The 27,999-nt window shown below is 37.6% G+C and overlaps 1 protein-coding gene across 5 annotated transcripts in view; it reads right to left on the bottom strand.

Moving 5' to 3' along the window:
- The window catches only part of OPHN1 (oligophrenin 1), a 648,185-nt gene that overhangs the window by 90,170 nt on the left and 530,016 nt on the right, over positions 1–27,999 (bottom strand). For 3 of the 5 annotated variants that reach the window (XM_057717522.1, XM_057717521.1, XM_057717520.1), the window contains exon 21: positions 18,475–18,798. The exons of the other annotated variants lie outside the window; for them this stretch is intronic. In XM_057717522.1, the coding sequence (XP_057573505.1) occupies positions 18,475–18,798 (324 nt within the window). The remainder of the gene's footprint in view (positions 1–18,474; positions 18,799–27,999) is intronic. 5 annotated transcript variants of the gene reach the window in all.

Below are 27,999 nucleotides of genomic sequence, written 5' to 3'. Positions count from 1 at the left end.
ATCACATAGTTAGGTAAGTATAGAATGAGGACTAAAACTCATATCTCCTGTTTTTGCATCTACTGTTCTTCTCAGTGTCTGCTGTTTTGCTGTTATTAGTGGTAATATAAAAAGTTATAAATGATAATAATAATCATAATGGTAATAAAATAACTGATAAAAAATTTAGATACCTTTTTTTTTTTACTGAATACCTGCTCTGTTCCAGGTACTGTGATACTATACTCAGTACTTTATGCATATATTCTTATTTAACATTGGCCATAACCCTGAAAGATAAAAAGTATTATGCCTGTTCTACAGTTGAGGAAACAGAGACACAGAGATGAGAAGTATAACCCCATAGTTAATTGGCAATAGATTCAGGTCCATCTGCTTTTCAAAGCCCAAGTAGTTACAAGTATCAGTGGCTTTCAACCCTGGCTATACATTGGGAACATTGAAATTATACAGTACCAGGGATCCATCCCAAGAGATCCTAGTTTAATTGATTGAGGTAGGACCTGGGTATGGATATTTTTATAGCCAGAGTTGAGAACAACTAGGCCACATAATGCTGCTGGCTCAATGCAGATCATATTATACCAGCTGACAATGCTGTTCCATTTCTACTGGTCGCTGGAGGGGGTACTGAACAGGAAGCATACATTGCAGTCAGAGCCAGAAAACATTTCTATCTGAAGCTGTGTCCACGCTAAGGCTATTGTTTCCTTTGATGAGAGAACCAGATGATGCCCCCTGAAATATGAAACCCATTCATTTCCCAGTTGCAACCACATCCCAACAGACATCAACCTAAGGCCTTGGAAAACAAATGTCATCGGCCTTGCATCCTTCTAGGTTCTTTACTGGGAGCTGCAAATTGATGATTCATTATAAGTCAAACTTTGAAGTAGTAGCAAAGGGCTTTCTTGGTTGAAAGACCCCAATGTTGTTCTCTCCTGCCTCTAACTTGCCACAGCAAAGCCACAGTGTCAAACTGAGGAGGCAGGGATGGAAGAGTAATAATAACTGGAAGTCAAGAGACCTAGATTCCAGTCTTATTACTAAAACTAACTTGCTGTGTGGCCTTAAGCAGATCACTTCCCTACCTGTACAATGTGAACTTGGACTATTTTCCAGATCAATAAGTCCATGATATAAGTGTATAGGCCTATATGTCTCCATGTTGAATTTTATATGCTACTGGTACACTCTAGAAGCCAGTTCTGATCATGTACCTAACCAGCTTGAAAAAATATCTATATAGATAGATAGATAGATAGATAGACAGATAACAGTTAGATTTAGATTTTACAGCTCCCTGTTGCCTGCAGAACAAACCCAAACATTTTTAAACCTGAAATTCACTACCTTCTTCCACTTGGCCTCAACTGATCTTTCTGGTCTACCTTTCCACCATTCCTCTTCATATATCTTATAGTGTACACAAACAGTATTATTTCTTGTTCCACATACACATTCTACAATTTATCATCTATTTCCTAGATGCCCTTTATCCTTTTTTATATGCCAAAATTTGTATCATCCATCAAGATTCAGCCTAAGTGCCATATATATTGGAAGCCTTATATGCTCCAAGTTCCTTTCTCTTCTCTTACGGCACTAATCACCTTGTACTTTGAATCAGGGCTATTTGTTTTCATGGCTTTATCTCCCCTATTATGGAGCAACCTGAGAGCTAGATCTAGGTGGGATTCCTCTCTGTATTTACCAGGGGCCTAAGTAAGTTGCTCTGCATGTAACTGATATTCAATACTCATTGAGAAAAGAAAAATGTAGTTCAGTCCATTAGAAGGGCAACGGGAAAAGCTTTCCCTTTTGAAGTCCCCATTTGTGCCATCTGTGACACACACAAACATGATATACCCAAATTTCAGGGCTATTCTAAAATATAAATTGAAAGGTGTTCAATATACCCAGTGTTTCTTGAGGGCTTTTGTGCCTGGCCTTATCCTTTCACAAGAGATGCACACAAATGATTTGACATAGACTTTGCCATCCAGGGGCTTAAAACTGAATTGGAGAATGAAGTCATACTCATGGGAAATAAGCATGAATACTGTAATTCAGGATCCACATTAAAGGGTCAAACTTGGGTGCCAAAAGAAGTGAGGTAAGGGAGAGTTCCCTGGGGCAGGATTGTCAAAAGACTTCATGGAGGGAATAGGACTTGAGCTGGACTTTAAGGGGATGGCTAAGAATCCTTCCTTGCCTCTTCCCCTATGAATGGTCTTCCTATTTCTGAGTGTTTGGCATGGTCAGATATAGGTTTGGGTGGAAAAAGTAGCTCTGAGCTCCTTTATGACACCTACATTTGAAGCTTGAGGCGTCTCATAGGCTCTAGAATATAGAAGAGTAAACATCTACCATCTTCCATGCCTGCCCTTTCCTGAGAGGTTGTTACCCAACCAGTAGCACTATCATTTTTTGAACTTCTATTATATTACAAGATGTTTTGTATACCGAATCTTACTTAATCCCCACAAAAACCTTGCCTGCAATATAGGCATTGTCCCCACTTACAGTTGAGAAAACTGGCTCAGAGAAGTGAAGTGTACCTAATTAAGATCATGTAGTTAGTAATTAGCCTCCTGTAAAATCAAAACAACTGCTATTTTCTACTGAGTACTCATTATGTTCCAAGTACATAGGTATCTCATTTCATCGTTACAGCAATCCTATATGCACAAATATCTTCATTTAACAAGTTAGAAAACTAAGGCTCAGAGAGGTTGTGACTTGCCCAAGGTCCCACAGCTAGGATAAAGCAGACCCAGGATTCAAACTCGCATCTCAGAGACTCTGGAGTGTAAGTCACATCTTAGACTCCACTAAGCCTTTGAGCTTAGTGGTATTTCTACCAAATTGTACTTCCTTTTAATTTATTTTTAACCTTGGTCCACAACCTGACTTCTACAATAAATTTGACCTCCCTCTCTAGCCCAACCTGTTCCCTCCCTCTCCATTCTCTATCAAATGACCATGACTAAAGAATCTTAGGACTTGACCATCAGTATTCACACTTAAGCCAATTTTCTTCCACATTTTTTACATCTATCTACACCTTACCTGAGAGCACAGAGTAAGGGGAAGCTGTTTCCACTTGTAGATTCCCCCAACCTTCTAGAATCATCTATTTCTTTCTATGACACTTCCCCATGATCACCTTAAAGGCTCTCTTCTTCTTTAGCCACTAATTACCCTTGTGGATCAACTTGGAGTTAGGCTCCAGGAAATCCAGAGAATGAAAACCAAACACAGTACATTATTAAAAGCATAATGAAAAAAAAAAGCATAATGACTCCAAACGATAAAATGTGGATGATGGCCAGCAAAGCTCATTACTGTAAGAGCAAGTCTGTGCCAAATACTTTTAGAGCAGATTCATAGCATTAGTCACCCCAGCAGAGAACTGATGGCCCTGTGGCTGAGCAGGGCCTTACAAGCACCCTTTCCCCAAGCACAAAAGCATGTCACCAGACTGCGATCTTTTCTCTCCAGTCAAGACAGAGACTCCTAAGCCCATATGTCATAGGGTCCCAGTGTGGATGTATTCTCCATTTTTATCTCAGAACCTCAGGCACAGTGAAGACCTCTTTACCCCATGCTCCTACTGGAATGTATTCTCACTCCCACTAGAACATGGATGACAGTAGACTGGGACTGCTTGCTTACATGCCAGCCTCACCATGAACCTTTGGAGGGCAGGAACCATGGCCTTTCATCTTTGTCTCTTTCACTGCACAGAACCATGCCTGAATAAATGACCAAATGCATGCAAGTAGATGTCCTTCCTCTCCACTCCCCAAAGGAAAGTCCCAAGTCTCTTTGTAGAAGCTACACAAATGCCCTTGCCAAAGCCAGGCCTGGTAAGAGGCAGCAACATCAATGGAAGGCAGGAAATTTGGCTTGTATAGTTTTGTTCCTCCAAAAGTGAATGTTTCTTAGAAAACAGAAAGGGAAAAGTAGCTAAAGCCACTTAAGAAATAAGAATGTGATACCCAGGGAGTCGAAGTTCAATCCCCATCTCTACATCTTACAACATGGGTGACTCTGGGCAAGTTGTTTTACTTCTCTGAGTCTCAGTTTCTTCATCTGTGAAATGGGGAAAATAAAACCTAACTCAAAGGCCTATCAGAATGATTAGATGCAATAGAAGATGAGACATTTCTAGTTCCATCTGTGGAACAGAAAAGGGCCCTTGACAAAATTACATCAGCAAACAATATTGATTATATTATAAAGTTCAGTGCCATGGAACAAAGTAACTTAACATGCACCTTGCTTTTGCTATTTTTATACTAAGAAAATACGTGTAGCACATCCAGTCCATTCAAATGTTGGATCAATGCAAGAAGAGAAGATGGTGGATAGGACAGTGGCACAGTTGTACCACTAAAGCAGAGATCTGTGCAGTGACCCTCAGGATGGCAGGGAAAGCTCCAAAGAAGGACCTGAATTGAAGTGACAATGATAAGGTGCAGAGTAGGTCAGCTGAGGTGACAGCTACCTCCCTCTGACAGTGCCATTTCAGGCTAGGGGCTCATCAGTTATAGGTTGGGGTCAGAGCTGTTTGCAGTTTTTGTTTAGTTGATATTTGTTCTGATGCCTAGAATCTGTCACTGGAGTGACAGCCAAGATGGGGAGTAATGGAGGGAGTAAGAAGTGAGGAGGTGGTAGTAAGCAAAGTTCAAAGAGGCAACTACACCAGAGGTTTGGCTAATTCTTCACCAAGAGCAGGAGTACTACCTCAGTTCTGCTTCCTGTAGCCAAGGCTGGAGTCATAAGTCTTTGAAAAAACCTGCATCACACTAGCCTGTTGCTAACTGACTTAAGGCCGAAAGCAAAGCCAGGGAGTGCTGTGGCCCAGATTTAGATAGTTTGGCTGATACTGGACAGTCAAATCAGTACTTACATTAACTGAAACCATTAGATCAGAGCAGCTGCTGCCAGCAGCCTGAGGCAGGACTGTGGAGGAAGGGGAAGAGTGGACTGTCATTGGGATTTAACTTTGCAGCAGAAGATGGTGAAGGCAGAACTGATAGGGAGGGCTAAGTTACCATGTGGGCTGAGCTGACAAGATCTGACTGACCCCAAGGCTTGGTGACAGGCAAGGCAAACTTTACTGTGATGTATATAAGTTGTGTTATCCAATTCTCCACCAGATTGATGTGATGGTCAACATATGACTTATAAATTGAAGCAGCTGTCTACATAGAAGTCTGACCTAACTTGCTACTTCCCAGAAGAGGCAAATCTTAGGGAGGGGAGGACTAGGGGAGGGAATTAATAACATATATTGCATAGTGAATATATATATCAGATATTTTATTTGTTATTCCTTTTAACCTTAGCAATAATTCTGAGGGGTGAACTGTTTCTCCCATTTATACATATGGAAACCAAGGTGCAAAGGGGTTAAATAACTAATCACACAGATGCATCAGTGTCAAGCTAGAGAATTCCTAGTCAGTGAATTAGTAGAAATCTTATCAGAGCTCCATAGAATAGCTTTTACTGAATTGTGCTCTAAGACAATGTCATCAATACATATTGAGGTTGTTACATGCAGCAATCCACAGCATGAAAGCAGCTCTGGATAATATGTAAACAAAGGGGTATGTTTCAGTTTATAGACATGGAAAATTGATTTTCATATAATTTTCATGCCATGACATATTATTTTCCTTTTGATTATTTTTCCCCAACAAATTAAGGCCACAGTTTGCTAAGTCCTGATATAAACTTAAAGAAGGTAGGGACCCTGTATGTCTTATTCACTCTTATGTCTTCAATAACTAGAAAGGGGCCAGGTACATAGTAATTATGCTTACTATTTTTAAGTTCTAATATTTTTCTGTATTGTGAAATGCCTTAAATCTTTTTTGGAACAGGACATGATATAAAACATAAGGCACATTTTTAGAAGGCTATCTAGCTAGAATATAAAAGCCTCAGGATTCAAATCTAAGCCTTTATGATATCAAAGTCTCTTTCTTCATAGAATTATATCCCTTCCCCCCACCACCAAATCCCCTCTGGATTAGTCTCAACCTCCCAAAATGAGTTTCCACATCTAGTAGACAATTAAATTTTCAGAAGTCAGCCACATCTTGAATTTGTAATTTGTTACTTAAAAAGTCCATTGTTATCCTGAAGTTGTGCCCCCTTATCCCTATTTCTACTATACTGGAAAGTAAGAACGAGAAAACAGTAATTCACAGATTCAAAGCTTCTAATAGGAAGGTAAAGTGATAGTTCTGCCTTATTGGAAAGAACACAGGCTTTGATGCTTGCCAGACTTTTTAAGAATTAGATGCCAGTTCTGCCAGTTACTCATCATGAGCCTTTGGCAAGTAACATACCTTTGGGAGCCTCAGTATTCTAGTAGAAATAAATAAATAAATAATAATAATAATAATAATAACAATAATATATTCTTCACAATAAGGTTGTGAGGATCAGAAATAGTATGCTAGTACCTAGTACAGTACCAGGAATATAGCAGATACTTAATAAATGCTAAATATAATGCACCTAACCTAGGAGCACCAAAATATACAAAGCAATTGTTAACAGATCTAAAAAGAGAAATTTACAGCAACACAATAATAGTAGGGGATTTTAACACCCCACTTACATCAATGGATAGATCATCCATACAGAAAGTCAACAAGGAAAGTCTTAAATGAAACATTAGGCCAGATGGATTTGATAGATTTGTAAAGAACATTCCATCCAAATGTAGCAGAATACATATTCTTCTCAACTGCACATGGAACATTCACATTCTCAAGGATAGACCATATATTGGGACACAAAACAAGTCTCAATAAATTTAAGAAGACAAATCATATCAGTTATCTTTTCCAATCACAATGGAATGAAACTAGTAATCAACTACAAGAATCTACAAGAATTACAAATATGCAGAGAATGAACAACGTACTACTGAGCAACTATTGGGACAACAAAGAAATCAAAGGGGAGATCAAAAATTACCTGAAGACAAATGAAAATGAAAATAAGACATACTTAAATTTATGGGATGCAGCACAAGTGGTACTAAGATGGAAAGTTTTTGCAACACAGGACTACCTCAAGAAAGAAGGAACAAATCTCAAAGAAATAATCTAAACTTACACCTAAATGAACTAGAAAAAAAAAAGGAAAAAATGAAGCCCAAAGTCAGTACAAGAAAGGAAATAATAAAGATCAGAGTGGAAATAAATGAAAAACAGACCAAAAAGACAACAGAAAAGATCACTGAAACTAAGAGCTGGTTCTTTGAAAAGATAAACAAAATTAACAAACCTTTAGCTAGACACTAAGGAAAAAGAGAAAATTCTCTGATAAATAAACTCAGAAATGAAAGAACAGAAATAATAACAGATATCACAGAAATACAAATAATCATAAGAAAATGTTTTGAACAGCTATCTGCCACCAAACTGGCCAACCTAGAAGAAATGGACAAATTCTTGAATCCCTACCTTCCAAGACTAAGTCATGAAGAAATAGAAAATATGAATAGACTTATCACTAATAAAGAGATTAAAAGAGTAAACAAAAACCTCTACCAAACAAAAGTCCAGGACCAGACAGCTTTGCAGGTGAATCCTACCAAACATAAAAAGATTTAATACCTATCCTTCTTAAATTTTTCTAAAAAATTAAAGAGGAGGAAACACTTCCTAACTTATTTCATAAGGCCAACATTACCCTGCTACCAAAACCAGACAAGGACCACACACACACACACACACACACACACACACACACAAACACACACACACAATTACAGGCCAATATCTCTGATGAACATGGATGCAAAAATCTTGAACAAAATATTAGCAAATCGAATACAATACATGAAAAGGATCATACATCATGATGAAGTGAGATTTACTCCAGGGATACAAGGATGGTTCAATACATACAAATCAATCAACGTATACACTGCATTAACAAAATGAAAAATAAAAAATGTGTCATCTCAAAAGATGCAGAAAAAGCATCTGACAAGATTCAATACCCATATATAATAAAAATTCTCAATAAAATGGGTATAGAAGGAAGTACTTCAACATAATAAAGGCCATATATTAAAAACTCACAGCTAACATCATACTCAATGGTGAAAAACAGAAAGCTATCCCTTTAAGAGCAGGAATAAAACAAGGATGACCACTCTCAGTACTCTTATTAAACACAGAATTGGAAGTCCCAGGCAGAGCAATTAGGCAAGAAAAAGAAATAAAATGCATTTAAATTGGAAAGGAAGAAGTAAAACTGTCACTATATGCAAGTGACATTATTTTATATATAGAAAGCCCTAAAGTCTCCATCAAAGAACTATTAGAAATAATAAACAAATAGTAAACTTAAAGGGTACAAAATCAACATAGAAAAATATGATGTGTTTCTATATGCTAACAATGAACTATTAGAAAGAAAAATTAAGAAAGTAATCCCATTTACAAATGGAACAAAAGTAACAATATACCTAGGAATAAATTCAACTAAGGAGGTGAAAGACCTGTACACTGAAAACAAAAAGGCATTGTTGAAAGAAATTGAAGAAGACACAAATAAATGGAAAGTTATTCCATGCTCATGGGTTGGAAGAATCGCCATTGTTAAAAAGTTTATATTACCAAAAGCAATCTACAGATTTAGTGGAATCCCTATCAAAATTCCAAGGACAGCTTTCACAGAAATAGAACAAAAAATTCTAAAATTTATAAGGAACCGCAAAAGGAGCTGAAAAGTCAAAGCAATTCTGAGAAAAAAAAAAAAACAAAAAACAAAGCTGGAGGTATTTACACTCCCTGATTTTAAACTATATTACAAAGCTATCATAATCAAACAGCATGGTATTGGTAGAAGAACAGACATATATCAATAAAACAGAACTGAGAGGAAGAACAGACATATATCAATAAAACAGAACTGAGAGCCCTGAAATAAACTCATACATATATGGAAAATTGATTTATGACAAAGGAGCAAAGATCATAGAATGGAGAAAGATATTTTCCTTGAATAAATGGTGCCTGGACAGCCACAAAAAAAAAAAAAGAAAGAAAAAGAAAGAAAGAAAGAAAGAAAGAAAGAAAGAAAGAAGGAAAGAAAGAAGACCACTATCTCACAACATACAAGAAAATCAACTCAAAATAAAGGCTTGAATGTAAGGCCTAAAATCATAACAGTCCTAGAAGAAAATATATGCAGTACACTCTTTGACATTGATCTTAGTAATATATTTTTGAATATTCTCCTCAGGAAAGGGAAACAAAAGCAAAAAAAGTAAACAGGACTACATCAAACTAAAAATCTTCTGCACAGCAAAAGAAACCTTCTCCAAAAATGAAAACAGAGCCAGAAAGAAAAGATGGTGGCAAAGTAGAGGGACGTGGAATGCATCCCTCTTCACAGATGCATTGGGAATGCACCAAAAGATGCAATAATTTCCACGGAGAACCAACTGAACACCAGCAGGCGACCTCAGACACCAGAAAGGACCACAAGGATCCCAACATAACTGGTAGGGAGGCAGCTATGATGGCTCAAAGAGGGTGAAGCGGTTGAGCTGTGGCAGATGGGAGGGAGTGAGAAACACACAGAGGGTTTGCACCGCAGCTCAGCGTTCCCGGACAGAGATGTTGATTCACAGCTGAACAGAGAGTCCAGGAGTGGGAGCGTGGGAACTGGAGAGCTGGTTCAGGGTGAGAAAAATTGTTGCCAGTAAGGTGACAGACCGAGAGGACAGGAGGGAAGAGGTCCACAACGAGGAGTGCCTGCCCCTGAGAGCTGCCCGGCCATGATGGCAGCTGGATGCTGCAGGCTCACAGGCAGGGGGGAGGAGCCACGGGCATAGCCTCTCTCTCTCTCTTTTGGTGCCTGCAACAGGCAGTGGAGGGAGCCCTGTGGGCCAGCTAAAGCACTCAGGGATAACAAGGACCCTCAGGCCCTCAGGTGGGGCTAGCGTAAAGACCCAGCAGGCAGCCGAGAGCAGGCTTGGAATGCTGGCAGCAGGGAGGCGGCAGGAAAAAAAAAAAAAACCTGGAGAAAGGCCGAACTCTGAGACATTCTCTTTACACCTGAGCCACCGGCTCCCCTCTGCAACAAGCACCTCCAAGCCCGACTGAAACGACAGTGTGCCAGTGCTCACTCACTCCCAGGGGAAGGAGCCACTATTGTACCCTCTCCCTCCCCACACACCAACGCTTACAGATGAACAATAAAGGAAGCTCTGCAGGTCACAGAATAATACAAAAAACCCAAGGCGAGTAGAAGGGCACTTACAGCTGAGACTCTAAGGAAACAGAAATATTAGTATCAATTCTATTGAACTGGTCCATGCTGGGATCAGTTCTAGTTTGTTTGTTTGTTTGTTTTTTCATTATTAATTACGAGCTTAGTGCTAAGGGATCTACAATTTTTATAACATATTTTTTTATTCTATTTTTATTCTATTTTTATTTTTAGCCTTTTTATATACTTCTATTTCTAGCTAAGTTTTTTGTAGTATGGACTATGTATCTCTCCTACCTTCCTTTCATCTCTACCTTTTATACATTTCTATTCCCTCCTTATTTGCATATTTACAGTCACACTATGCTCTTCTGTTCCCCTGTCTTTCATCCATTTTAAGTTTATTTTATCTTAACATACTTATAAGCAACACTATCGATCTGCTTAGACTCCATGCTCTATTCTCCAGGTGACACACCGCCTTGGTATTTAATATTAGGTTTTTGTCTTTATCTTAGTTCTTAGTACAATTGTCTAATTTCATTCTGAGAATCTCCATTCTGTCTGGTGGTACTATAGCTCTTTTTTAATTTGATCCTAGCTTTCAATATCTCCCTGGAATAGTGTTTGGATGTGTAAGGTGTTATTTGTTTGTTTGTTTGTTTTTGCTTTTGTTTCTGTTCTGCTCTGTTTTGGTTTGCAATTTCTGTTGGTTTTCTCTTAGAATATCTGATAGCATACTGGGGTTCTTCTGTCAGGTCTTTCCAGAGCCGTATGTCCTAATGGATTCAGTAACTGTGTGTCTTATACATGTATGTGCTTCCTAGACTTAGTATGTGTTTAACTCAAAACTCGGACATTAGTCTGGGGCTTGGACAGTCTTCTATAAACACCTCTGTCACTGGGACAAGCAAGCCCAGAAGTTTGGACTACCATGAGGAAACAAAGAAACACTATGCAGGCAAAGGAGCAGGAAAAAAACCCGCAAGACCAAATAAATGAAGAAGCAATAGGAAAAATGCCTGGAAAAGAATTCAGAGGAATGAAAGAAAAAATGAAGCAAAATCTTGATAACAAAACACAGAAAATACAAGAAACAGTTCATAAGAACTCAGAAGAACTAAAGAACAAATAAACAGCAATGGATAACAAATTAATGGAAATTAAAAATACTCTAGATGCTATAACCAGCAGAATGACTGAGGCAGAAGAACGAATAAGTGAGTTGGAAGACAGAATGGGGGAAATAAATGCAACAGAGCAGGAAAAGAAAAAAGAATAAAAAGAATAGAAGACAGTCTCAGAGACCTCAGTGATAACATTAAGCATACCAACATTCGAATTATAGGCATCCCAGAAGAAGAAGAAAAAAATAAAGGGTCTGAGAAAATATTTGAAGAGGTTATAGTGGAAAACTTCCCCAACATGGGAAAGGAAATAATTAACCAAGTCCAAGAAGCACAGAGAGTCCCATACAGAATAAATCCAAGGAGAAATACACAAGGCACATATTAATCAAAGTAATGACAGTTAAACACAAAGAAAAAATATTAAAAGCAGCAAGAGAAAAGCAACAAACAACATATAAGGGAAAACCCATCAGGATAACAGCTGACCTTTCTACAGAAACTCTGCAGGCCAGAAGGGAATGGCAAGATATACTGAAAGTCCTGAAAGAGAGAAACCTACAGCCAAGAATACTTGACCCAGCAGGAATCTCATTCAGATTCGATGGAGAAATCAAAAGCTTTACAGACAAGCAAACGTTAAGAGAATTCAGCACCACCAAACCAGCCTTACAACAAATGCTGAAGGAACTTCTCTAAGTAGGAAACACAAGAAAAGGAAAACACCTACAAACACAAACTCAAAACAATTAAGAAAATGGTAATAGAAACACACATGTCAATAATCACCTTAAATGTAAATGGATTAAATGCTCCAACCACAAGACACCGACTGGCTGAATGATATAAAACCAAGACCCTTCTATATGCTGCCTACAAGAAACCCACTTCAGACCAAGGGAGACATATAGACTGAAAGGAAAGGGATGGAAAAAGATATTCCATGCAAATGGAAGTCAAAAGAAAGCTGGAGTAGCAATACTCAGATAAATTAGGCTTTAAAGTAAAGAATATTACAAGAGACAAGAAGGGCACTACATAATGATCAAGGGATCCATCCAAGAAGAACATATCACAATGGTAAATATCTATGCCCCCAACATAGGAGCACCTCAATACATAAGGCAAATACTCACAGCCATAAAAGGGGAAAAGGACAGAAAGACAATAATAGTGGGAGACTTGAACTCCCCACTTACATCAATGGACAGGTCATTCAAACAGAAAATAAATGAAGACACACAAGCTTTAAATGACACATTAGACCATCCCGACTTAATTGATATTTCTAGGACATTCCATCCAAAAACAACAGAATACACTTTCTTCTCAAGTGCACACAGAACATTTTCCAGGATAGATCATATCTTGGGTCACAAATCAAACCCGGGCAAAATCAAGAACACTGAAATCATATGAAGCATCTTCTCAGACCACAATGCCATGAGACTAGACATCAATTACAGGAAAAAAACTGCAAAAAATACAAACATATGGAGGCTAAACAATACTCGATTAAAGAACCAAGAAATCATTAAAGAAATCAAAGAAGAAGTCAAAAAATAACTAGAAACAAATGACAATGAAAACACAACAACCCAAAACCTAGGGGACACAGCAAAAGCAGCTCTAAGAGGGAAGGTTATAGCAGTACAGTCCTACCTTAAGAAACAAGAAAAATATCAAATAAACAACCTAAACTTACACCAAAAACAACAGAGAAAGAAGAACAAAGAAATGCCAAAGTGAGCAGAAGCAAAGAAGTCATAAAGATCAGAGCAGAAATAAATGAAAAAGAAAGGAAGGAAGCCATAGCAAAAATTAATAAAACTGAAAGCTGGTTCTTTGAGAAGATAAACAAAATTGATAAACCATTAGCCAGATTCATCAAGAAAAAAAGGGAGAAGATGCAAGTCAACAGAATTTGAAATGAAAAACAAGAAGTAACAACGGACACCACAGAAATACAAAAGATCATGAGAGACTATTACAAGCAACTACATGCCAATAAATTGGATAACCTGGAAGAAATGGATAAATTCTTAGAAAAATACAATCTTCCAAAACTGAACCAGGAAGAAATACAAACTATGAACAGACCAATCACAAGTACGGAAATTGAGTCAGTGATTAAAAATCTCCCAACAAACAAAAGCTCAGGGCCAGATGGATTCACAGCCAAATTCCATCAAACATTTAGAGAAGAGCTAACACCTAGCCTTCTCAAACTCTTCCAAAATATAGCAGAAGGAGGAACACTCCCAAACTCATTCTACGAGGCCACCATCACTCTATACCAAAATCAGGCAAAGATGTCACAGAAAAAGAAAATTACAGACCAATATCACTGGTGAATATAGATACAAAAATCCTCAACAGAATACTAGCTAACAGAATCCAACAGTACATTAAAAAAATTATACACCATGATCAAGTGGGGTTTATCCCTGGGATGCAAGGATTCTTCAATATACACAAATCAACCAATGTGATACAATATATCAACAAATTGAAGGATAAAAACCATATGATCATCTCAATAGATGCAGAAAAAGCTTTCGACAAAATTCAACATCCATTTATGACAAAAGCTCTCCATAAAATGGGCACAGAAGGAAATTACCTCAACATAATAAAAGCCATATATGACAAATCAACAGCCAATGTTGTTCCAAATGGGAAAAAACTGAAAGAATTCCCTCTAAGAACAGGAACAAGACAAGGGTGTCCACTCTCACCATTATTAGTCAACATAGTTTTGGAAGTTTTAGCCACAGCAATCAGAGAAGAAAAAGAAATAAAAGGAATCCAAATTGGAAAAGAAGAAGTAAAATTGTCACTCTTTGCAGATGACGTGACATTATACATAGAAAATCTGAAAGACTCTACCAGAAAACTGCTAGCACTAATTGATGAGTTTAGTAAAGTAGCAGGATACAAAATTAATGCACAGAAATCTCTTGCATTCCTATATACTAACAACGGAAGAGCAGAAAGAGAAATTAAGGAAACTCTCCCATTTACCACTGCAACAAAAAGAATAAAATACCTAGGAATAAACCTGCCTAAGGAGGCAAAAGACCTGTATGCAGAAAACTTTAAGACACAGATGAGAGAAATCAAAGATGACACAAACAGATGGAGGGACGTACCATGTTCCTGGATTGGAAGAATCAACATAGTGAAAATGACTGTACTACCCAAAGCAATTTACAGATTCAATGCAATCCCAAACAAATTACCAATGGCATTTTTCACAGAACTAGAGCAAGAAATCTTACGATTTGTATGGAAACGCAAAAGACCCTTAATAGCCCGAGCAATCTTGAGAAGGAAAAATGGAGTTGGTGGAATTAGGCTTCCTGACTTCAAACTATACCACAAGGCCATAGTGATCAAGACAGTATGGTACTGGCACAAAAATAGAAAGGAAGATCAATGGAACAGAATAGAGAACCCAGAGGTAAACTCAAGCACATATGGGCATCTTATCTTTGACAAAGGAGGCAAGAATATACAATGGAAAAAAGACAGCCTCTTCAATAAGTGGTGCTTGGAACATTGGACAGCAACATGTAAAAGAATGAAATTAGAACACTTCCTAACACCATACACAAAAATACACTCCAAATGGATTAAAGACCTACATGTAAGGCCAGACACTTTAAAACTCCTAGAGGAAAACACAGGCAGAACTCTCTATGACATCCATCAAAGCAAGATCTTTTTTGACCCACCTCCTAGAATCATGGAAATAAAATCAAGAATAAACAAATGGGACCTACTGAAACTTAAAAGCTTTTGCACAGCGAAAGAAACCATAAACAAGACAAGAAGACAACCCTCAGAATGGGAGAAAATAGTTGCCAATGAAACAATGGACAAAGGATTAACCTCCAAAATATACAAGCAGCTCATGCAGCCTAATGCCAAAAAAGCAAATAACCCAATCCACAAATGGATGGAAGACCTAAATAGACATTTCTCCAAAGAAGACATGCAGATGGCCAACAAACACATGAAAAGATGTTCAACATCCCTAATCATTAGAGAAATGCAAGTCAAAGCCACTATGAGGTATCACCTCACACCGATCAGAATGGCCATCATCACAAAATCTGGAAACAACAAATGTTGGCGAGGGTATGGAGAAAAGGGAACACTCCTGCACTGTTGATGGGAATGTAAGTTGGTACAGCCACTATGGAAAACAGTTTGGAGGTTCCTTAAAAAACTAAAAATGGAACTACCATATGACCCAGTAATCCCACTGCTGGGCATATACCCAGAGAAAACCATAATCCAAAAAAAAAATCATGTACCATAATATTCATTGCAGCACTGTTTACAATAGCCAGGACATGGAAGCAACCTAAATGCCCATCAACAGATGAATGGATAAAGAAGATGTGGCACATATATACAATGGAATATGACTCAGCAACAAAAAGGAATGAAATGGAGCTATATGTAATGAGGTGGAGAGACCTAGAGTCTGTCAAAAAGAGTGAAGTAAGTCAGAAAGAGAAAGACAAATATTGTATGCTAACTCATGTATATGGTATCTGAAAATGGTACTTATGAACTCAGTGACAAGACAAGAATAAGGATGCAGATGCAGAGAATGGACTGGAGTACTCGAGGTTTGGGGGGGGCGGGCACTGATTGGGAAGCTGGGATGAAGTATGCAAGTACCATAGACATATATATATACTACAAAGTGTAAAATAGATAGCCAGTGGGAAGTTGCTGTATAACAAAGAGAGTTCAGCTCGATGATGGATGATGCCTTAGAGGACTGGGACGGGCAGGGTGCGGGGGAGTCGAGGGAGGGAGGGGATATGGGGATGTGTGTATGAATACAGATGATTGACCTTGATGTACCTCAAAAATTGGTACAAGTGTGTAATGCAATTATATTCCAATAAAAAGAAAAAAAGAAAGCAGAGCCTACCGAATGGGAGAAGATATTTTCAAATCATATATCTTATAAGGGGTTAATGTGCAAAGTATTCAAAGAACTCATGCAACTCAACAACAAAAAAACCCCAAACAACCTAATTTAAAAATGGAGAGAGGAGCTGTATGGACATTTTTTCCAAAGAAGACGTACTGATGGCCAACAGGCACATTAAAAGGTGTTCAATACAGATGGCCAACAAACAAATGAAAAGATGCTCAACATCACTAATCATCAGAGAAATGCAAGTCAAAGCCACTATGAGGTATCACCTCACACCAGTCAGAATGGCCATCATCAAAAAATCTAGAAACAATAAATGTTGGAGAGGGTGTGGAGAAAAGGAAACTCTCCTGCAATGTTGATGGGAATGTACGTTGGTACAGCCACTATGGAAAACAGTTTGGAGGTTCCTTAAAAAACTAAAAATGGAACTACCATATGATCCAGTAATCCCACTACTGAGCATATACCCAGAGAAAACCATAATCCAAAAAGAAACATGTACCATAATATTCATTGCAGCACTATTTACAATAGCCAGGACATGGAAGCAACCTAAATGCCCATCAACAGATGAATGGATAAAGAAGATGTGGCACATATATACAATGGAATATGACTCAGCAACAAAAAGGAATGAAATGGAGCTATATGTAATGAGGTGGAGAGACCTAGAGTCTGTCATACAGAGTGAAGTAAGCCAGAAAGAGAAAAAGAAATACTGTATGCTAACTCATATATATGGAATCTAAAAAAAAATTTAAAAAATGGTACTGATGAACCCAGTGACAGGGCAAGAATAAGGATGCAGATGCAGAGAATGGACTGGAGGACACGGGGTTGGGGGTGGTGGTGGCTGGGGGCAAAGGGGAACCTGGGACAAAGTGAGAGAGTAGTATAGACATATATACACTACCAACTGTAAAATAGATAGCTAGTGGGAAGTTGCTGTATAACAAAGGAAGATCAACTCGATAATAGGTGAGGCCTTAGAGAGCCAGGACAGGGAGGGAGAGAGGGAGTCACGGGAGGGAGGGGATATGGGGATATATGTATAAATACAGCTGATTCACTTTGGTGTACCTCAAAAGCTGTTCCAAGATTGTAAAGCAATTATATTCCAATAAAGAGCTTAAAAAAATGAACAATAAAACAAAATAAATGAACAAACCAAACCAAACACGTAGATACAGACAACAGAGCAATGGTTATCAGAGGGAAAGGAGGGGGCAAAATGGGTAAAGGGGGTCAACTATATGTTGATGGATGGAAACTAAATTTTTGGTGGTGAGCATGCCATAAGTGTATATAGATGTAGAAATAAATAAATGGCAACAGCAGAAATAATTATGTTAATAATTAATATCAATTCGAAGAGATACATGCACCGCACTGTTCATAGCAGCACTATTTACAATAGCCAAGACACATGGAAGCAACCTAAATGTCCATCAACAAATGAATGGAATACTACTCAGCCATAAAAAAGAATCAACTAATGCCATTTGAAGCAACATGGATGGACCTAGAGATTATCATACTAAGTGAAGTAAGTCAGAGAGAGAAAGACAAATAACATATGGTATCACTTATATGTGGAACCTAAAACATGACAAATGAACTTATTTATGAAACAGTAACAGACTTACAGACATAGAGAACAGATTTGGGTTGCCAAGGGGAAGTCGTGTGGGGGAGGGACAGATTGGGAGTTTGGGATTAAGAGATGCAAACTATTATATATACAATGGATAAACAACAAGGTCCTACTGTATAGCACAGGGAACTATATTCAATATCCTGTAATAAACCATAATGGAAAAGAATAATATCATTATTATTAATTATTCCACAAATAATGAGTGCCTACTATGTGACAGTCAGGCATTGTTCCAAGTACTTGGGATAGAGAGGTAAATAAAACTAGCCAAAAATCCCTCCCTTCATGAAGCTTACATTCTAGTGATTATTATGAATGGTTTTTATGTTCTTGCCCACCATTCCAATATTAGTAGTAATAAAGTGGAACAGATTTCTACTTAAATGTCTACGACCTCAGAAAGGTCTTAAGGTGCAAAGTAGTTGAGGTCATTTCTCTTCCCCGTGGGATTTCCAAGCACTTACCCTCCTTGTGGTGAGCCAGGGGCCGAGGAGCTGGTCTCTTTATGTGGAAAGATAGGGCTTTAGTGGGCCCATGGCCTGGCACAGGTCCATTGGTGGCCTTTGGTATGGCCTTGGTCCCTCCATCCTGCAGCCTAGACACCAACTTCCCCATATCCACCTCAAGGCAGGACTCCAACTTGCCATCTGAAACAGGCCTGCTTGGGGACTTCCTCCCATGATCTGCTTCCCCACTTCTCTGCATAGGCATTTTGGGGTATTGTGGCAGCTTGGGGGGTTCTATACTGCTGATGATAGTACCATTGGGTGTTCTATGTTGGATTTCATCTAGGAAAAGTTGGTGCAAAGAGGAAAGATTAATGATAATCTTTATCACATTTTCATTTTTATACATGCATACATAATACTGCAAAATTATACGCATATTCAAAGGAGCTATTGTCATGGAACAAATCAATGATATCCCACAAAATCAGTTTCTACCTACCCCAGTTCACATGTAGTCACAAGTCTCATAAAACAGGGAATTCAACTCAAGATCTGAGTATTATTTTCATGACCACAATTCAGCAAAACCACAATATAACAAGATACTTTATTTAAAGGGATACGTAAAAAAGGGACTGAAGAGCCCCCAATCAATTGTACATTGTATTACTTTTAAATAAAGACGTCAGTTAATCATTAACTATTTCTATTTGTCTCGAAAGCAATTCATAAAGATCTCTCAAATTTCAAGGTAATACACTTAACAAAATGTAACTTCTTTCTTCATCCTCATAAAGACATCCTTAATTAGCTACTTTATTGGTTAGCTTTTGTGGTCTAAAATTTCCTGTGACAATAGGATAAGCTTTTCAGTTGTCCTGTGTCTTAACTAAAGTTTTGAGACTCTAATGAGAGCAAAGGATATTCTCCCTAGAAAAATTAACCTACACAAATACATATAAAATTTTGAAAACTAATTTTAAGAGATTCAAGGAGTCCCCTGAAGCTGTTAATGAACCCCCAATTGAGAACTCCTGCTATAAGGAAATTGACACCGTCCTTGGTAATAGAAAACCTAGATCAGAGTGTAGTGGTTAAGAACAGAGGTTTTGATCAGCTAAATGAGACCTGAGAGATATGTCAACCAATTGTAATACATGGGTTTTATTTGGCTCCTGATATTTTTTTTTTAAAAAAGTAAAAATAGGAGAATTTGAACATTGACTAGTTAGTGATCTTAAGGAATTACTATTTTGTTTAGTTTTTTTTCTGTGTGATGATGGTATTGAGATTTTGATTTAAAAAAGTATCCTTATCTTTTATAGGTACATAATGAAACATTTATGGATGAAATGACATGATGTTTGAGTTGGAGAAATGGGTAGGGGCATAGATGAAACAAGATTGGACATGTGGTGGTAAATGTTGGAAGCTGGGCAACAGGGACACGGGGAGTATGTTATATTGTATTTTAAACTTCTGATTGTATCTGAAACTTTCCACAATAAAATGTTAAAAGAACTGCAGACTCTGGAGCCAGTTCTGCTACTTACCAACTGTGAGACCTTGGGCCTCTCTCCTAAGTGTGGGTAAGTGATGGGGAAGAGATTTGAGAAGTTGCACATTAGTCCAGTAGGAGAAATAAATCAATTATTACAATATAAGTAGAACCATGCAAATAAGTGCTATGAGGAGGATAGTGCTAACTGTGTCTGATGGTGCTGAAGAAAATTTTTTGAAAGAGGTAACATTTGAGCTGGGCCTTGAAGGATTGCAATAGATGGAAAAAAGGGGAAAGGGAATTTCAAAGAGAGACCAACCTGAAGGAGTGAAAGTTTACGGTTTGTCTAAGAAAATATAAAAGAAAAAGTTTAGTGTGGTTTGAGCATAGGAATCAATTTTAGATGAAAAGTGTGGGTATTTGGAGGTGAGGTTTTTAAGGTGGGTTGGGGCTATATCATGAAGACCATGAATGCCATGTTCAGGAATATGAATTTATCATTGGGCTGCAGAGGACCATGAATTTTTCTTTGGCATGGAAGTGGCATTATCACATGTGTTTTTAGAATATGCCTTTAGGTTCATTATGAAAAGTAGACTGAAGCAGAGAGACTGGTGATAGGGAGACCAAATGGGGGCTGTTGAAGCTAAACTGGAACAGCAGCAGCAGCAAAGAGAGACAGATTCAAGAGATGTTAAGGGAGCAGAATGGACTGGGATTAGAGATGGGGGGTATGAAGGAGTCCATGATGATGGTGAAAGGACTCGCTCTAATACTACGAGGGTGAGTCAAAAATTATCCGCACTCTGACAGTAGAATTTATTTTAATTAACCTTTAGAAAAGACAAATGCATCATTTTTCGACATAATCTTGCTTTTCAATACACTCTGTCCATCTGTCAACAAGGTTTTGTATTCCCTCATTAAAAAATATTTTAGGCTGAGCTGTGAGCCACGAATGCACCATTGTCTACACTTCTTCATCAGAAGTGAATCTTGCTCCTTCTTGATGGCTAACACTTGTACGATTCCTTGAGTTTCTCTATCCATTCATACACATTTCTTCATGACAAAACACTTTCTCCATACTTCGCACAAAGTCTTTGATAAATAACGGCACCAGGTATACCCTCAGACCACAAAAAACGAATCACTGCACACTGCTCTTCTTGCATGCAAATCACAAGTGGGGCATCTGTTTTTGCTTGCACCACACTTACAAATGAACTGGTGTAACACGTTCACACCTGCACAGCAGTGTCTGGGGAGACAGTAGTCTTGAACAGAAAGCACTGATAAAGCAGTGCAGCCAACAGAAGTTTTAATATAACCGGAGTGCGGATAATTTTTGACTCACCCTTGTATATACAAGGGGAATAACAAGTTTAGGGGTAAGATAATGAAATGCTACTGGTAAAGAACAGTGGTGAGTAGAGGGATTTGTTCCTTCTCAGAACAGTGTTCAGAGAGGTTATAGGAAGTACAATATTATAGTAGATAAATGAGCTCTGGAATATGATGAATGCAAGTTGCTGCTCTGTCATTTAGTAGCTGTGTGAATTCGGCAAACCACTCATCCTCTTTAAGCCTCCAATGCTTTCACTATGAGAAGTGATGAGGATTAAAGAATATGGGTTCACACACACTTAGGATAGCTAGAATTTAAAAAGATAACAAGATATGGAAACAACCTAATTGCTCATCAATGGATGAATAGAAAAATACTTTATTCATTTGTTTGTTTATTTCAGCCCTAAAGAAAGAAAGATTTCATTTAATTTCATGCCATTCATTTGCTACAATATCGGTGAACCTGGAAAACATTATGCGAAGTGAAATAAGGCAGACAAAGAAAGGAAAACCTGCATAATCTCATTTATATGTGGAATGTTTAAAAGTCAAATACATAGAAGCAGAGAGTAGAACAGTGGTTACCAGGAGCAAGGGGCTGGAGATAAAGGGGAGATGTTGGCCAAAGGGTACACAGTTGCAGTTATGTAGGATGAATAAGTCTAGAAATCTAATGTATAGCATGATGAGTATAGTTAACAATACTGTACTGAATACTGGAAATTTGCTAAGAGAGTAGATTTCAGATGCTCTCATCCAAATAAAATAAAATAAAATAAAAATAAAGATGACATGTTTATTAGCTTGACGGTAGTAATCAATTCACTATGCATATGTGTATCAAATCAACATTTTGTATAACTTAAATATATACAAGTTTTACTAAAACAAACAAAACAAAAAGGCCAGTGCTGGTGAAGATGTAGAGAAATTGGAACTGTCATCCATTGTTGGTGGGAAAGTAAAATGGTGCAGCTGCTTTAGAAAACAGCCTTAAAATGGTTCCTCAAAGAAGAAATATACAGTGACTGCATGACACACAATTTCCACTCCCAAGATTATTGAAGACATACATTGACACAAAAATCTCTGCACAAATATTCATGGCAGCATTATAGCCAAAAAGCGGAAACAATTCAAGTATACATCAACTGATGAATGATAAACAAAATGTGGTCTATCCATATAATGCAATATTGCTCATTCATGAAAAGAAATGAAGTATTGATACATGCTAAATAATGGATGAACCCTGAAAGCATTATGCTAAGAAGCCAGCCACAAAAGACCACATATTGTATGATTCCATTTATATGAAATTTTCCCACAATAGGCATATCCATAGAGACAGAAAGTAAATTAATGATTGTCAGGGATGGGGAGAGGGGAGTATTGGGAGATACAAGGTTCTTTTTGGATGATGAAGATGTTCTGGAATTAGATGGTTGCACAAGCTTGGGAATATACTAAAAACCATTGATCTACACTTGAAAAGGGTGAATTTTATGTCATATGAATTATATCTTTGTTAAAAAAAGAAAAATGTCTGGAGTGGGTGGTCCCATTGGTGATCTTCTGGCACAAGAACCTCATCACACAGAGGGGCAAATTGAGACCCAGAATAGGGAAGTGACTATTCCAAGTTATTCAGCAAGCTAGTGGCCAAGATGAAATTACACATCAGGTCTACTAACACCCAGTTCATTCATTTATTACACACATTTATTGAGGACTTACGATATGCTAGATACTATGCTGGTATTAGGGATACAGAGTGAAAAATTTCTGTTGGCATAGAGATTATATTTTCTGGTGTATATTTGGGGAGACTGAAAATAGACAAATAAATGAGTTTATCCAATTAAAATGAGATTACGGAACAACAGAGTAGGTATTCAGTGTTCCCGTTCACTTTCTCCTAAGTGCCAGATCACCTCCTAAGGAGGTGATCCCTTAAGCTGGGTGATCTCTTTCTCTTCATTATTCCCTATACACCTACTCATTTATTCTACAAGTATTTACTGAACGCATGCAATATATAGGAATTGTTCTGGTGATAAAAGTGGATCTGACATTTTAATGGGAAAGACAGATAATAAACATGTGAACAAATAGTAGCAAGTGATATGCATAAAATAAAGCAGTGTAAAAGGATAGAGAGTAATGGAGAAGGAGAAATCTATTTAAATAGAGTACTCAGAGAAAGTCTCTATGAAGAGATATCATTTAGCAGAGATCTGAACGAAGGAGTAAAGCTTGCAAAGTTCTGGAGGAAGAATGTTTAGGACCAAGAGAACAGCAAATATAAAGGCCCTTGGGTGAATTTGACATGTATAAGGAACAGCAAAACAAATGAGATTAGAGCAGAGAGAACAAAGGGTACAGAGAGACAGTGAGGTTCAGAAATGAGATCAGAAAGGTAAGTGAGGATCATATAATGCAGAATAAATTGTAAATTTTCCTCTAAAAGTGAAGAGAAGAATGATATGATTTGATTTACATTTTAAAAAGAATATACATACTATTAGCTACTGTGGAGAATGAATTATAGTCGGGCAAGAAGAAAAGCAATGATAAGAGTTTGGAAGTTCCTGTAGCTACCCAAGTAAGAGATGATGGTAGCTCGACCAGGAAGGCAGCAGTAGGAATTAGTAGGTTCAGCATACAATGTGCATGTAGAGCTAACAGGAACTGCTGATGGATTAGGTGTGAGGCAAAAAGAAAAGAGAATAATCAAGGATGATCCCAAAGTTCTTGACCTTAGCAACTGGGTGACTGGTACTGCCAATTACTTAGATGAGGGAGACCACAGTAAGAGCAGATTGAGGAGGAATAGGGAACCAAGAGTATTTGTACATTTTAAATTGGAGATGTCCATGAGTCATCTAAGGAGAGCTGTTGAGCAGGGAGTTTGAGATGGGAAGAGGGGAGATGATACTCCTAGATATATGTTTGGAAATCATATTTTAAAGATATTTAGTCCATTCCCTGTATCTGCTTCCCTGTTCTTGTCACTGAGTTCATCAGTACCATTTTTAGATTCCGTATATGTGAGTTAGCATACAATATTTGTCTTTCTCTTTCTGACTTACTTCCCTCTGTATGACAGATTGTAGTTCTATCCACCTCATTACATATAGCTCCATCTCATCCCTTTTTATAGCTGAGTAATATTCCATTGTATATATATGCCACATCTTCTGTATCCATTCATTTGTTGATGGGCATTTAGGTTGCTTCCATGTCCTGGCTATTGTAAAGAGTGCTGCAATAAACATTATGGTACAAGTTTCTTTTGGGATTATGGTTTTCTTTGGGTATATGCCCAGGAGTGGGATTACTGGATCATATGGTAGTTCTATTTGTAGTTTTTTAAGGAACCTCCAAATTGTTTTCCATAGTGGCTGTACCAACTTACAGTCCCACCAACAGTGCAGGAGAGTTCCCTTTTCTCCACAACCACTCGAGGTATGGGAGGGGGCGGGGGGTGAAGGGGAAACTGAGAAGAAGCGGGAGAGTAGTACAGACATATATATACTACCAACTGTAAAATAGTCAGTGGGAAGTTGTTGTATAACAAAGGGAGTCCAACTCGAGGATGGAAGATGCCTTAGAGGACTGGGGCAGGGAGGGTGGGGGGGAATCGAGGGGGGGGCGTCAAGGAAGGGAGGGAATACGGGGATATGTATATAAAAACAGTTGATTGAACCTGGTGTACCCCCCAAAAAAATAAAATAAAATAATAATTAAAAAAAAAAAAAAAAGATATTTAAAGCCATGAGACTGAAAGAGATGACACAGGAAACAAATATAGACAAAGAAGTGGACTGAGAAAAACAAAACAAAACAAAACAAAACTCTGGGACCTTCCAACATGCAGAAATTGAGAAGAGAAGGAAAACCAAGATGAGACAAATGGAATGTCTAGTGAGGTAGAAAGACAGTTTGGTGTTCTGAAAGCCAAGTGAATAAAGTATCTCAAGAAGGAAGAGTTAGTAAACTGAAAGGCTGTTCACAAGCTGAGCATGATAAGAATAGTGGAGTGTCACATGGAGATTGTTGGTAATCTTGACAAAAAAGATCTCAACAGACTAGTGAGGAGAGAGGCCCATAATTATTCTCCTGAATGGCATTTGTTTGTTCTATCATCTATCTATCTATCAATCTATCTACCATCTATCTACTTATCTATCATCTATCTATATTATCTACCTATCATCCATCTATCTATCTATCTATCTATCTATAAATCTATATCTATCTATCTATCTATCATCATCATCATCTATCTCCATTTAGCCTATAAACTCCTTGAGGCCAGGAACTATGTCTTCTTTTTTTTTTAAGCTCTTTATTGGAATATAATTGCTTTACACTCTTGTACCAGTTTTTGAGGTACACCAAAGAGAATCAGTTGTATTTAAACATATATCCCCATATCCTCTACCTCCCGTGACTCCCTCCCACCCTCCCCGTCCTGGCCCTCAGAGGCATCACCCATCATCGAGTTGATCTCCCTTTGTTATACAGCAACTTCCCACTAGCTATCTATTTTACAGTTGGTAGTGTATATATGTCTATGCTACGCTCACTTCGTCCCAGGTTCCACTTCGCTTCCCCGCCCCCAAACCCATGTCCTCTAGTACATTCTCTGCATCTGCATCCTTATTCTTGTCTTGTCACTGGGTTCATCAGTACCATTTTCTTTTTTTAGATTCCATATATATGATATATGTTAGCATATGGTATTTGTTTTTCTCTTTCTGGCTTACTTCGCTCTGTATGACAGACTGTAGGTCTCTCCACCTCATTACATATAAATCTATTTCATTCCTTTTTATAGCTGAGAAATGTTCCATTGTATATATATGCCTCATCTTCTTTATCCATTCATTTGCTGATGGGCATTTAGGTTGCTTCCATGTCCTGGCTATTGTACACAGTGCTGCAATGAACATTATGGTACATGTTTCTTTTTGGATTATGGTTTTCTCTGGGTATATGCCCAGCAGTGGGATTACTGGGTCATATGGTAGTTCCATTTTTAGTTTTTTAAGGAACCTCCAAACTGTTTTCCATAGTGGCTGTACCAACTTACATTCCCACCAACAGCGCAGGAGAGCTTCCTTTTCTCCACACCCTCTCCAACATTTGTTGTTTCTAGATTTTTTGATGATGGCCATTCTGATCGGTGTGAGGTGATACCTCATAGTGGCTTTGACTTGCATTTCTCTGATGATTAGTGATGTTGAGCATCTTTTCATGTGTTTGTTGGCCATCTGCATGTCTTCTTTGGAGAAATGTTTATTTAGGTCTTCCGCCCATTTGTGGATTGGGTTATTTGCTTTTTTGGTATTAAGCTTCATGAGCTGCTTGTATATTTTGGAGATTAATCCTTTGTCCATTGCTTTGTTGGCAAGTATTTTCTCCCATTCTGAGGGCTGTCTTCTTGTCTTGTGTATGGTTTCTTTTGCTGTGCAAAAGCTTTTAAGTTTCATGAGGTCCCATTTGTTTATTCTTGATTTTATTTCCATGATTCTAGAAGGTGGGTCAAAAAGGATCTCGCTTTGATGGATGTCATAGAGAGTTCTGCCTATGTTTTCCTCTAGGAATTTTATAATGTCTGGGCTTACATTTAGGTCTTCAACCCATTTTGAGTTTATTTTTGTGTATGGTGTTAGGAAGTGTTCTAATTTCACTCTTTTACATGTTGCTGTTCAATTTTCCCGGCACCACTTATTGAAGAGGTTGTCTTTTTTCCCTTGTATATTCTTGCCTCCTTTGTCAAAGATAAGGTGCCCATATGTGCTTGGGCTTACCTCTGGGTTCTCTATTCTATTCCATTGATCTTCCTTTCTATTTTTGTGCCAGTACCATACTGTTTTGATCACTGTGGTCTTGTAGTATAGATTGATGCCAGGAAGCCTAATTCCAACAACTCCTGTTTTTATGCCACTACTATACTATTTTGGTTACTATTGCTTTATAGTATATTTTGAAATTAGAAAGTATAATGCCTTAAACTTTGCTCTTCTTTCTCAAGATTGCTTTTCCTACTTGGGGTCTTTTATCATAAAGTTTACATAAAACATAGTTATAGCAGAGTGTTTAAAACTACCAAAGTAGCATTGACTACACATAATAACTCTACAATTTTACTTCTCCTATCACTATATTTTATGTTATTGATGTCATAATTTATAAGTTTTTAGACTGTGTATCCATTAACAAATTATCATAGCTATAGTTATTTTTAATACTTTTGTATTTTCACTTTTATACTAGAGTTAAAAGTGACTTACACATCACTATTACAGTATTAGAGTAATCTGAATTGGGCTCTATTTTTATCTTTACCAATTTGTTTTATACTTTCATATGTTTTCATGTTGTTAATGTCCATTTATTTCAACTTGAATACCCTCTTTTAGCATGTCTTATTTATTTATTTATTTGTTGTATTGAAGTACAGTTGATTACAATGTCCTGTTAGTGTCAGGTATACAGCATAGTCATATATTCTTTTTCAGATTCTTTTCCCTTATAGGTTATTAACAATATTGAGTATACTTCCCTGTGTTCTTATTGGCTATCTATTTTATATATATAGTAGTGTATATGTGTTAATCTCAACCTCCTAATTTATTCCTCCCTAACTTTCCCTTTTGGTAACCATAGGTTTGTTTTCT

The sequence above is a fragment of the Hippopotamus amphibius genome, chromosome X (genome assembly GCF_030028045.1).
Source record: "Hippopotamus amphibius kiboko isolate mHipAmp2 chromosome X, mHipAmp2.hap2, whole genome shotgun sequence".
Lineage (NCBI taxonomy): Eukaryota > Metazoa > Chordata > Mammalia > Artiodactyla > Hippopotamidae > Hippopotamus > Hippopotamus amphibius.
This window is presented reverse-complemented; position numbering and strand designations above follow the sequence as displayed.